Below are 13,498 nucleotides of genomic sequence, written 5' to 3'. Positions count from 1 at the left end.
TTTATATTCCCCAAATGAATGAGAACATATAATGTTTGTCCTTCTCCGACTGACTTACTTCACTCAGCATAATACCCTCCAGTTCCATCCACGTTGAAGCAAATGGTGGGTATTTGTCATTTCTAATAGCTGAGTAATATTCCATTGTATACATAAACCACATCTTCTTTATCCATTCATCTTTCGTTGGACACCGAGGCTCCTTCCACAGTTTGGCTATCGTGGCCATTGCTGCTAGAAACATCGGGGTGCACGTGTCCCAGCGTTTCATTGCATTTGTATCTTTGGGGTAAATCCCCAACAGTGCAATTGCTGGGTCGTAGGGCAGGTATATTTTTAACTGTTTGAGGAACCTCCACACAGTTTTCCACAGTGGCTGCACCAGTTCACATTCCCACCAACAGTGTAAGAGGGTTCCCTTTTCTCCACATCCTCTCCAACATTTGTTGTTTCCTGCCTTGTTAATTTTTCCCATTCTCACTGGTGTGAGGTGGTATCTCATTGTGGTTTTGATTTGTATTTCCCTGATGGCAAGTGATGCAGAGCATTTTCTAATGTGTATGTTGGCCATGTCTATGTCTTCTTCTGTGAGATTTCTGTTCATGTCTTTTGCCCATTTCATGATTGGATTGTTTGTTTCTTTGGTGTTGAGTTTAATAAGTTCTTTATAGATCTTGGAAACTAGCCCTTTATCTGATATGTCATTTGCAAATATCTTCTCCCATTCTGTAGGTTGTCTTTGAGTTTTGTTGACTGTATCCTTTGCTGTGCAAAAGCTTCTTATCTTGATGAAGTCCCAATAGTTCATTTTTGCTTTTGTTTCTTTTGCCTTCGTGGATGTGTCTTGCAAGAAGTTACTATGGCCGAGTTCAAAAAGGGTGTTGCCTGTGTTCTTCTCTAGGATTTTGATGGAATCTTGTCTCACATTTAGATCTTTCATCCATTTTGAGTTTATCTTTGTGTATGGTGAAAGAGAGTGGTCTAGTTTCATTCTTCTGCATGTGGATGTCCAATTTTCCCAGCACCATTTATTGAAGAGACTGTCTTTCTTCCAATGGGTAGTCTTTCCTCCTTTATCGAATATTAGTTGCCCATAAAGTTCAGGGTCCACTTCTGGATTCTCTACTCTGTTCCACTGATCTATGTGTCTGTTTTTGTGCCAGTACCACACTGTCTTGATGACCACAGCTTTGTAGTACAACCTGAAATCTGGCATTGTGATGCCCCCAGATATGGTTTTCTTTTTTAAAATTCCCCTGGCTATTCGGGGTCTTTTCTGATTCCACACAAATCTTAAAATAATTTGTTCTAACTCTCTGAAGAAAGTCCATGGTATTTTGATAGGGATTGCATTAAACGTGTATATTGCCCTGGGTAACATTGACATTTTCACAATATTAATTCTTCCAATCCATGAGCATGGAATATTTTTCCATCTCTTTGTGTCTTCCTCAATTTCTTTCAGAAGTGTTCTATAGTTTTGAGGGTATAGATCCTTTACATCTTTGGTGAGGTTTATTCCTAGGTATCTTATGCTTTTGGGTGCAATTGTAAATGGGATTGACTCCTTAATTTCTCTTTCTTCAGTCTCATTGTTAGTGTATAGAAATGCCACTGACTTCTGGGCATTGATTTTGTATCCTGCCACGCTACCGAATTGCTGTATGAGTTCTAGCAATCTTGGGGTGGAGACTTTTGGGTTTTCTATGTAGAGTATCATGTCATCGGCGAAGAGGGAGAGTTTGACTTCTTCTTTGCCAATTTGAATGCCTTTAATGTCTTTTTGTTGTCTGATTGCTGAGGCTAGGACTTCCAGTACTATGTTGAATAGCAGTGGTGAGAGTGGACATCCCTGTCTTGTTCCTGATCTTAGGGGAAAGGCTCCCAGTGCTTCCCCATTGAGAATGATATTTGCTGTGGGCTTTTCATAGATGGCTTTTAAGATGTCGAGGAATGCTCCCTCTATCCCTACAGTCTGAAGAGTTTTGATCAGGAATGGATGCTGTATTTTGTCAAATGCTTTCTCTGCATCCAATGAGAGGATCATATGGTTCTTGGTTTTTCTTTTGCTGATATGATGAATCACATTGATTGTTTTACGGGTGTTGAACCAGCCTTGTGTCCCAGGGATAAATCCTACTTGGTCATGGTGAATAATTTTCTTAATGTACTGTTGGATCCTATTGGCCAGTATCTTGTTGAGAATTTTTGCATCCATGTTCATCAGGGATATTGGTCTGTAATTCTCCTTTTTGGCGGGGTCTTTGTCTGGCTTTGGAATTAAGGTGATGCTGGCTTCATAGAACGAATTTGGAAGTACTCCATCTCTTTCTATCTTTCCAAACAGCTTTAGGAGAATAGGTATGATTTCTTCTTTAAACGTTTGATAAAATTCTCCTGGGAAGCCATCTGGCCCTGGACTCTTGTGTCTTGGGAGGTTTTTGATGACTGCTTCAATTTCCTCCCTGGTTATTGGCCTGTTCAGGTTTTCTATTTCTTCCTGTTCCAGTTTTGGTAGTTTGTGGCTTTCCAGGAATGCGTCCATTTCTTCTAGATTGCCTAATTTATTGGCGTATAGCTGTTCATAATATGTTTTTAAAATCGTTTGTATTTCCTTGGTGTTGGTAGTGATCTCTCCTTTCTCATTCATGATTTTATTAATTTGAGTCTTCTCTCTCTTCTTTTTAATAAGGCTGGCTAATGGTTTATCTATCTTATTAATTCTTTCAAAGAACCAACTCCTGGTTCTGTTGATCTGTTCCACAGTTCTTCTGGTCTCGATTTCGTTGAGTTCTGCTCGAATCTTTAGTAGCTCCCTTCTTCTCTTGGGTGTAGGATCTATTTGCTGTTTTTTCTCTAGCTCCTTTATGTGTAAGGTTAGCTTTTGTATTTGAGTTCTTTCCAGTTTTTGAATGGATGCTTGTATTGCGATGTATTTCCCCCTTAGGACTGCTTTTGCTGCATCCCAAAGATTTTGAACGGTTGTATCTTCATTCTCATTAGTTTCCATGAATCTTTTTAATTCTTCCTTAATTTCCTGGTTGACCCTTTTATCTTTTAGCAGGATGGTCCTTAACCTCCATGTGTTTGAGGTCCTTCCAAACTTCTTGTTGTGATTTAGTTCTAATTTCAAGGCATTATGGTCCGAGAATATGCAGGGGACAATCCCAATCTTTTGGTATCGGTTCAGACCCGATTTGTGACCCAATATGTGGTCTATTCTGGAGAAAGTTCCATGTGCGCTTGAGAAGAATGTGTATTCAGTTGAGTTTGGATGTAAAGTTCTGTAGATATCTGTGAAATCCATCTGGTCCAGTGTATCATTTAAAGCTCTCGTTTCTTTGGAGATGTTTTGCTTAGAAGACCTATCGAGTATAGAAAGAGCTAGATTGAAGTCACCAAGTATAAGTGTATTATTATCTAAGTATTTCTTCACTTTGGTTAATAATTGATTTATACATTTGGCAGCTCCCACATTTGGAGCATATATATTGAGGATTGTTAAGTCCTCTTGTTGAATAGATCCTTTAAGTATGATATATTGTCCCTCTTCATCTCTCACTACAGTCTTTGGGGTAAATTTTAGTTTATCTGATATAAGGATGGCTACCCCTGCTTTCTTTTGAGGACCATTCGAATGGTAAATGGTTCTCCAACCTTTTATTTTCAGGCTGTAGGTGTCCTTCTGTCTAAAATGAGTCTCTTGTAGACAGCAAATAGATGGGTCCTGCTTTTTTATCCAGTCTGAAACCCTGCGCCTTTTGATGGGGTCATTAAGCCCGTTCACATTCAGAGTTACTATTGAGAGATATGAGTTTAGTGTCATCATGATATCTATTCAGTCTTTGTTTTTGTGGACTGTTCCACTGAACTTCTTCTTAAAGGGGAATTTTAAGAGGCCCCCTTAAAATTTCTTGCAGAGCTGGTTTGGAGGTCACATATTCTTTTAGTTGCTGCCTGTCTTGGAAGCTCTTTATCTCTCCTTCCATTTTGAATGAGAGCCTTGCTGGATAAAGTATTCTTGGTTGCATGTTCTTTTCATTTAGGACCCTGAATATATCCTGCCAGCCCTTTCTGGCCTGCCAGGTCTCTGTGGAGAGGTCTGCCGTTACCCTAATACTCCTCCCCATAAAAGTCAGGGATTTCTTGTCTCTTGCTGCTTTAAGGATCTTCTCCTTATCTTTGGAATTTGCAAGCTTCACAATTAAATGTCGAGGTGTTGAACGGTTTTTATTGATTTTAGGGGGGGATCTCTCTATTTCCTGGATCTGAATGCCTGTTTCCCTTCCCAGATTAGGAAAGTTTTCAGCTAGAATTTGTTCAAATACATATTCTGGCCCTCTGTCCCTTTCGGCGCCCTCGGGAACCCCAATTAAACGTAGGTTTTTCTTCCTCAGGCTGTCGTTTATTTCCCTTAATCTATCTTCATGGTCTTTTAATTGTTTGTCTCTTTTTTCCTCAGTTTCCCTCTTTGCTGTCAACTTGTCTTCTAGGTCACTCACTCGTTCTTCCACCTCGTTAACCCTCGTCGTTAGGACTTCTAGTTTGGATTGCATCTCATTCAATTGGTTTTTAATTTCTGCCTGATTAGCTCTAAATTCTGCAGTCATGAAGTCTCTTGAGTCCTTTATACTTTTTTCTAGAGCCACCAGTAGCTGTATAATAGTGCTTCTGAATTGGCTTTCTGACATTGAATTGTAATCCAGATTTTGTAACTCTGTGGGAGAGAGGACTGTTTCTGATTCTTTCTTTTGAGGTGAGGTTTTCCTTCTAGTCATTTTGCTCAGTGCAGAGTGGCCAAAAGCAAGTTGTTTTGGGAAAAAGAGAAAAAGAGAGGAGAGAAAGAAGGAAAGAAAAGAGAAAGAGAAAAAAAAAATGAAGAAAAAGAAAAAAAAACGAAAGAGAAAAAAAAAAAAAGAAGAAGAAAAAGGGAAAGAAAAAGAAAGGAGAAAAAAAGGGGGTGGGGGAAGGAAACAAATCAAAAAGCAAAACAAAACAAAACAAAAAAAAAAAAAAAAAAAAAAAGAACCACCGGGGAGTATCTTCTGATTCTGTGTTCTTTAAGTCCCTTGGCTTCTCCTGGAAGTTGTCCGTCTAGCTGGTGTTCTGGGGGAGGGGCCTGTTGTGCTGATTTTCAGGTGTGAGCAGTTGGGGGAGCTGCTGTGCCCCTGCCTGGTGCAGGGCTCAGTGGGGGTTGTTTACCCCGTGAGGCCGCAGGAGGAACAGCCCCAGTGGCGGGGCAGCTCTGGAAACCTGGATTCAGCTCCGGCAGGAACTCCGTCTGCAGGGCCTGGAGGCTCCGGGGCGGGGCCGCTGATCTGCTCAGCTGGGGCAGGAGCGTCCTTGCTGTCCTGGGCCCTCCCGGCCTCTGCCTGTCCCGGGGGAGACCGGATCCTGGGCTGTGTCCCGGCGCCCTGTGCTCCGGAGCCTGCGCTGGTGGATTCGCGCTCCCGGGCCGCGCAACCCCCTCCGCGGAGCTGCCGCCCGAGCCCCTCCGAGCTGCTCCTGGAACCGCGCAGCCCCCTCCGCACGGAGCCTCTTCTTCTGCCCGAGCCCCTCCGAGCTGCTCCCGGGGCCCCGCAGCCCCCTCCGTGGAGCCGCCCCCGAGCCCCTTCAGCTGCTCCGGGTCCCGCCGGGTCCCGCCGTGCGCGCTGCAGCCCTTAGGGAGCTCGGCGCACTCTCCTGGGCGCGCAGTTGCTCTGTTACTGTCCCCGGGAGCCCGAGGGCCTCCTCGCCCTCCTGGTCCTGCTCCAACTCCCCGCGAGCCCCTTTCCCCCGGGAAGGTCGGTGCAGCTCCTGCGTCTCCGGGACGGGGCTCTCCTGTCCTGGGGACACTCGCCCCGGCCTCAGCCCGGCTCCTCGTGGGGCCCCTCCCCCTTGGAGGCCTTTGTTTCTTTACTTCTTTTTCCCCGTCTTCCTACCTTGATAGATGCGCGAACTCTCCTCACTGTAGCATTCCAGCTGGTCTCTCTTTGAATCTCAGGCCGAATTCATAGATTTTCAGGATAATTTGAAGGTTTTCTAGGTAGTTTGGTGGAGACAGGTGATTTGGAGACCCTACTCCTCCGCCATCTTGCTCCTCCCCTCGATTTGTACAAGACTTGAAAGCACATACCAAAATTAAGATTTCTGCATAACATTTAAAAACTTAAAATTATGGCTACACTGGCTGTTTCCATTGATAAATTCCCACAATTTTTCTCCTGACTTATTTGGATCGATATAGAATGAGGTCTATTCCCATTCCGGCTATCACTGCTATGTCAAGTATCAGTGACATAATCTACTTCTCAACTTTTAATTAGTGTAGTATTATTTTTGTGTGTTAGGAGGAGATCATTCAATTATTTATTCCACGAATACTTATTAAGTGTCTATTAAACAGGCATTCTTCCAGGTGATGAGCTCACCTCTCTCATTTAGTGAATGGAAGAAGGGAGGGGAGAAAAGCTGGTGCCATTAAGGAAGATCTTTCCAGTTTTTAACTGTTCTATACAATCTGTCTCTCTGATTAGGTCACAAAGGTTTTAGACCACCTATATTATTCTAAGACTTGAAACTCTCCCATGGTCAATGCTTCTTAAAAGCAAAATAAAAATGCCTATTTTTTTTCATTTGTTCATATAATGTAGGGAGTGATTGCAAAGTTCTTCCACTCAATCCTTCTAAAGATAATACACTGGAAACATTTTGGTGGGTGTGAATCATTCAGACAAGCATTCTTCACTCAAAAATAGAAACTAGCTTTATTTGTTCCAGATGTTTTACAGCTGCAGGGAAGTGAAAGCCAGTGGTCCTATTTTCAATGCAACCAAACTCTTATTGCATTTGGAATTTCTTAACCAATGAACTCATATTACTCTTTCTAAGACCTGCACAATTTTTTTTCCACTCTTACCATTCACAAACAACTATGTTTCATGGGGACCACTTTTCAGAATTAACGAGTCTACATCTGTGTTGTACAAAGGAAAGACATCCTGTTTATCATAGTTTCCACCTTTTGTTTATCTTGACCTTTTAAAATTTCAAGTGTAAAATATTTCAAAGAGATTACTTGAAGAAAAGGAAAAGGAGAGTTTAGTTGGGTTGTTCTTACAGTATTTTAGAGCACCTTATAGTATTATAAGTTATGGTGTTCATTTTAGGAAGAATTTCAAATAAAATTATTAATGAAAACATTAAGTATAAAAATGCAATTCTTATTGTGCATTTGTAATTTTAAAAACTGACAGCCTATTTTTTATTTTTCTGTAGGTCTGTAAGAGATGCTATATGGGGTACCTGAAATATAAAAGGATCACGGCTCTTAGAAGATGGTAAGTAATTATGTAGGAGATATACACACTAATTTCATACCTAGTCCATGAAAATTAAAATATATGTGTTATATATTATTTGAAGTCAAATGTTTGAAAACAGAGTGCCAGATCTCTTGAGATTATAGTCTTTTCAGGTAGAAGCTTTTCTCAAATTGTGGTTCATAATCTATAGTAGAATTCACTGGCTGCTTGTGAAAAAATGTATGCCTGGGACCAGTTGAGTCAGAATCTCTGAGAATTAGGGCTGTAAAAGGACCCTAGAGATCAGGAAACAAAAGCACCCACATCTTCCATTTGTGAATGTGAAAACCCTGAGAAGTTAAGTGAATTTCGAAAGGCCAGGAAGCCAGTTAATTGTAAGGTAAGGCATAGAATTGTGTTTATTGATGCTGAAACCAGGATTATTTTCTAGTAGGTCAGCTGTAAGTTCTTATCTTCAAAAAATGTAAAATTGAAAGAAAGATTAAATAAATAAAGTATCTAAATGTTATCAAGTGTCCCACCCAATGATTTGTCTATAATTAATTCTTTTAATAATTCTTTCCTCTCATCACTAATTAACTAAACTCTTATTCTTTCTCCAGGATTTGGAAATACCTTTCTTTCAGACTCATCATGAATCTTTTGAATTATAATGGAATTATAATGAAAACCTCCCTCCCCCAAAGAAGAAAATGTTAAAATTTATGTATTGCTGACTAAATCTTTGAAATCTCATGTTTGATTATTTAGGATTTCAGTGTTTTAGTTATTTAAACTATGTTCAAGTAACAGTTTGTATTCAATAATGATTCCATAAAGACTATAAAAACTGTAATTCATGACATACATTCTTGAAGTATGTATATGCTTCAGTTAAAATAGAGCCCTAAAGTAGTTTAAGTGTGATATCATTCAAAATTAATTCAAAAATTTATTTCACACATCTTAATGAAGCCATTAATAATTTTATATCTTGGGCAGCCCGGGTGGCTCAGTGGTTGAGGGCTGCCTTCAGCCCAGGGCGTGATCCTGGAGACCTGGGATCGAGTCCCATGTCGGGCTTTCTGCATGGAGCCTGCTTCTCCCTCTGCCTGTGTCTTATCTTTAGCCCTTTAAGAGTAAAAGTCTCTGTGAATGTGATTTATTAGGTTTCCAGTACTTTGCCTCAATTTTGACACCCATTTGTGAGAAGGAAAGAGGTACAACTAGAGAGAAGATGTGCCAGTTTTCATAAATCCATGATAATCCAGATTCAGTCCTTCATTTTATCAATGAGAAACCTGAGACCAAAAAAGAATAGTGTTCTTTAAAAAAAAAAATATTTAAGTAGTCTCTACAACCCAACGTGGGGCTTGAACTCATGATCTCAAGATCAAGAGCTGTATGTATGCTCCTCCTACTGAGCCACCCATGTGCCCCAAGAGTAGTGTTCTTTTGAAGGAAATAATGTTGTGTCAGAAATTGTTGGTTGTCTACCCAAATCTCTTTTCTCTCTTTCCTAGAACTTCTGATTTCAGCTAAATGTATGACCAGATGAATAAGGATTACATTTCCCAGCCTTCCATGTAGATAGTAGATAGACACAGCCATGTGACTAAGCTCTTGCTTTGTAATATAAGTAAACCTTTGTGTGGTAGCTTTTGGGAAACTTCCTTAAAAGTCACTGAAGGGGCTGTCCTTTGCAGCCTCTGAAATCCCTCCATGGGTTCTGTCTGAAATGTGGTTGTTTTGGCTGGAGATCTGTTTTGGGCCATGAGAATGAAGGCCACTTTGGCCTAAATGACTGTGGAGATGCCACTGAAAGATTGACAATCTAGAGTCATACATGGGAGAGAAAGAAGCTTCAATTCTGTTAAGTCACTGTGTTAGAGTTTCTGATATTTGGAATTGTATCTGATTGTAGACAACAGTCTTTTTTTTTTTTTTTAAAGATTTTATTTATTTGTTCATGAAAGACACACAGAGAGAGGCAGAGACATAGGCCGAGGGAGAAGCAGGCTCCCTATGGGGAGCCCGATGTGGGACTCGATCCCCGGACCCCAGGACCCCAGGATCATGCTCTGAGCCAAAGGCAGATGCTCAATCACTGAGTCACCCAGGTGTCCCAACAATTCATTTCTTACTACAGAATTTCATTTATTCATTCTTTGAACATGTAGTTTTCAGCGTTTTTGGGAGGGTAATAAACTGTACTAAATGGATATGAAACAAAAATCATTTTTTTATTTTAAATTTCTAAAAAGATTTGGAAAATCTTTGGTCATTTTCCTTTGGTCTATCTTTGCCTCTATCCCCATTATTTTTTTGTTTTGTTTTGTTTTGTTTTGTTTTTTTCTATCCCCATTATATCATACAATTCTTATTTTTTTCTTATGAAGGAATATTTTTTTAATTTGTATTTTAGACTGATGCTGTCATATGAATAACATGACTTCCAAAAGTTAAAAAAATACTTAAGTAACTCAAGTACATATGACTTTTTATTTTATTTTTTTTAATTTATGATAGTCACAGAGAGAGAGAGAGAGAGAGAGGCAGAGACACAGGCAGAGGGAGAAGCAGGCTCCATGCACCGGGAGCCCAATGTGGGATTTGATCCCGTGTCTCCAGGATCACGCCCTGGGCCAATGGCAGGCGCCAAACCGCTGCGCCACCCAGGGATCCCAGTACTTATGACTTTAAGTAAAGTTTTAACCTTTAACCTTCACCCCCAAACACATGAGAAGTCATGATTAAAAGTCATGATGCAAACACAGTTTTTTAAAATATGTAAGATGTAAAAATTTGTCCTTGAACAAATTCAAAATATCATGGGACATGTCTTTAAAATATTTAAATAAAATATAATTTCTAAGTTAGCACTTAAAAATACACTAAGAGTGTATTTCAATGTTAGTCACATATAAAAAGGGATGTTAGAATTCTGAGAATTGTGAGGTGAGAGTGTTCCTTCTGTAAATGATTCATCTTCCCACTTAGAGCAAAACGTACTGGACATCTCCAGGATCAGAACCCACAAATGCATTGCCCACTTCCTGAATCTAATTTTGCTGGTAGGCTGGAAGAAGCATTCTCACTTGTGAGTTCTACTTAAATTCCCCTCAAACTCTTCCTTATTGATTTCTGATAATTGATTAGGTTTGGAGTTTCTTTAAGAATAATGCATGTCCTATGTTTCAACATAGTCCTTTATTTCTAGATTTAAATACTTAAGAATGTCAAATATTTAATAGATTTTAATAATAGTTTTAATAATAGTTGTAGAAATACAATAAAATTCAGGGGGATATATAAATGTAAGAGCAGTCTTACTTTTGAGTCCACATTGAGAATTTTTCTGTCTCTTTTGTATTTGAAAAGTAAGCCTTCTGGATTATCAGCAATCACTTGATAATTGGGAGTTGAATTACAAACAGCAATATGACTGTCCCAGTTGTAAAAGCTAGAAAAATAAATATTAATTAAAAATTAATATGCATTAATATAGGTAATATGTAATATTATATAATAACAAAAATTGACAAATACATTTCAGAAAATATTTGGGGCAGTTTAGTTTCAAGATAGATGAACTGGATCATAGTCTATATAACAATGTAAGACACCTGTGTGATTAAAATTCTTGCAGAAAAGATTAGATTTAATCATTCTCAAATTATTTAAATACACATTTATGACAATGTTGCATAATTTCCTGGTTTTAACACTCTAGGAACTAGGAATTAGTATTATATTCCCCAGGGAGTCAAGAAGAGAAGTGATGCAATTTGAAGTATTTCTTCCAACTTAGATTCTTCAGGGTCTTAAGAGTATTCAGGGTATTAAGAGACTGTTTACTGGAAGGCAAGCTAAGTCACCTCTTTTCATTCAAAACAAATTAATCATTTCTTTCAGGCTGTATTTTCCAATAATATGTTTCCCAGGGATTGAGGAAATTATGTGAATGTGAGAGGTTACCATAGGCCAGCATGATGTGACGTATTCTAGCGCTACACCCATATGAAGTTGCCCCCATTTCACAAACCAGGCAAGGATACTAGGGGAGGTCAACTGGCATTGATAAGGCCCTGCAACTAATATGTTATAGGACTAATATTTCAACCCAGATTTGTGTGTTTCAAAGCACACGTGTGTTCTTTCTACTGTTCAACATTGCTTTCATTTTATCCTTTTTTTTTTTTTGCTTGATCTATGGATACTTCCTATTTTTTCCATGTCTTGTTTTATACCTACTTGTCAAAAATTAATATACTGCAATATGAGTTGTAAAAATTATATTAATTTCACATATTTTATTCCTATTAGCACATTCCTAATATTATCTTAATATCTTCACATATTAACATGTTTCTGATATGCCTAGTATTATCCTATTTCTGGGTTGCTTTGCCTTTTATTATTCCTTATTCATTTTTAAAGAGTAGATTTCATTGATTAAGCCCACTTTGAATTATAGTGTTTTCTGGGGCATCAATTTTTGTGCTATTATCTGAAAACGTAATGTTTACCTTCAAGTTTTTCAATACTTAGGAAGAACTCACTACATTGACCATATATTTACATCATTGGGGGCATATTAATGAGAACTATTTTCTCTCTTTTCCTACTATTTTCCTATGGCCAAGACAGGAATATCTTCCCTTTCTGAGGCACTTTCTCAGTTAGGAAAAGTGGTTTTCTAACCAGCTTTGTCTGTTTAGTCTGTCCTCCCCAAGAGAGCAAGAATGGCTCCATGATTGGTGAATAGAGGAAAGGAGCTGAGAATTCATGGTTCTTTTGGTCCTTACATTAGCTAGCCTTCCAAAGTACAGTTTATCATAGTAGGCTCAGCCCCCAGTAGGGTAATGGTAAGGTAATAGCCTATAGCAGTGGTGATAAATCCAATTCAGTAGTGAAAGTATTAGTAGCCAATCTGACTGTGCACCCAAGCTATATTCTCAAATTCCATAATAAAGAAGATAATTTGACCTTCATCTTACTGGCTGTTCAGTTAAAAGATTGCTAAGTTGGAATAGAGGAGATAGGTGTGGTTCTAAACCTTTTATTTGTCTCCCTAAATAATTATTTCTGAGATATATAGATATAGATAATTCCAATAAAATGCTTGAGTTATAGCTGTGCTTGCAGTGGCATGATTTACATCACACATTCCCGTCTTGTTACTCAGATCTCAAGTTAAAAGCTTTATTAAAGTTCAGGCAGACTGTATACATGTATATATGTATAAACTCTTTATATTAAAAAAGTTAATTTGTATAGCACAAGGTACTTTTGATGAGCAATTTAGATTGTCAATACTTTTGTTCTTCTAGGCAAGGATGGGAAACAGGTTAAATTTCCATGTCAATCCTAAGGGCTGATAATTATTAGTATTTAATAAGGACAACTGACATTTATTCAATAATTACCATGTACTGAATATTGTATTAAGCCTAGTGAATATATTATCTCATTTAATCCTATCACCAACCCCATGAAGTAGGTACAAAATGATCAAATTTTATACATGCAGAGCCCAGGTGATCCTAAAGTGTACTTATATATAAAAATGAAGGACTGGATTTAAAAGATACTAAAAAGTGGATTTGATGTTGTGAAGGGGATGTCAACAAAATGAGAGCACAGGATTACTCTCAGATTTCTGGTTTGAATTCCTTAGTGGTTAGAATTATTTACCAGGATATAAAATACAAGAGAAAGAAGGAGTTGGGGGGAGAAGAGAGGTTCAGTTTTGGAGATGTTGAACTTGAAATTCCTGTGAAACATCCAAGAAAATGAAAGCAAAGATCTTAGTTTGTGCTTTTACTGCCCTATTCCAATACCTCCTCTCAGCCCATACCTGATGCATGGTAGATGCTGAATACACATTAACTGAATCAATAGATAATAAATGAGATTCTGAACTTTACAGAGTTTTCTAAGATGAAGTAACAGATTCGGAAGCAACGGTGGTAATGATTCAAAGAGGTGGCTGAGATGGGCAATGGAGAAGAACATAGAGATAACAATGAAATCTGGGAACATCAGTCTTACAGGGAAGGAAGAGGAATCAGCAAAGGACAATTAAAAACAGTCATCTGAAGCATCAAAAAGAATCTGGAAAAAGTTATTTTGTTGAAAGACTGAAGAGATGATCATATATGATGAGAGAGCACTTTAAGAAAGATGAGAGTGCCAGTGCTTCTTAAATTATA

The 13,498-nt window shown here is 38.6% G+C and overlaps 1 protein-coding gene across 16 annotated transcripts in view; it reads right to left on the bottom strand.

Moving 5' to 3' along the window:
* The window catches only part of CFAP299 (cilia and flagella associated protein 299), a 625,333-nt gene that overhangs the window by 58,038 nt on the left and 553,797 nt on the right, over positions 1 to 13,498 (bottom strand). For all 16 annotated transcript variants that reach the window (XM_077882640.1, XM_077882642.1, XM_077882650.1 and 13 more), the window contains one exon: positions 10,617 to 10,746. In XM_077882640.1, the coding sequence (XP_077738766.1) occupies positions 10,617 to 10,746 (130 nt within the window). The remainder of the gene's footprint in view (positions 1 to 10,616; positions 10,747 to 13,498) is intronic.

The sequence above is a fragment of the Canis aureus genome, chromosome 33 (assembly GCF_053574225.1).
Source record: "Canis aureus isolate CA01 chromosome 33, VMU_Caureus_v.1.0, whole genome shotgun sequence".
NCBI lineage: Eukaryota > Metazoa > Chordata > Mammalia > Carnivora > Canidae > Canis > Canis aureus.
This window is presented reverse-complemented; position numbering and strand designations above follow the sequence as displayed.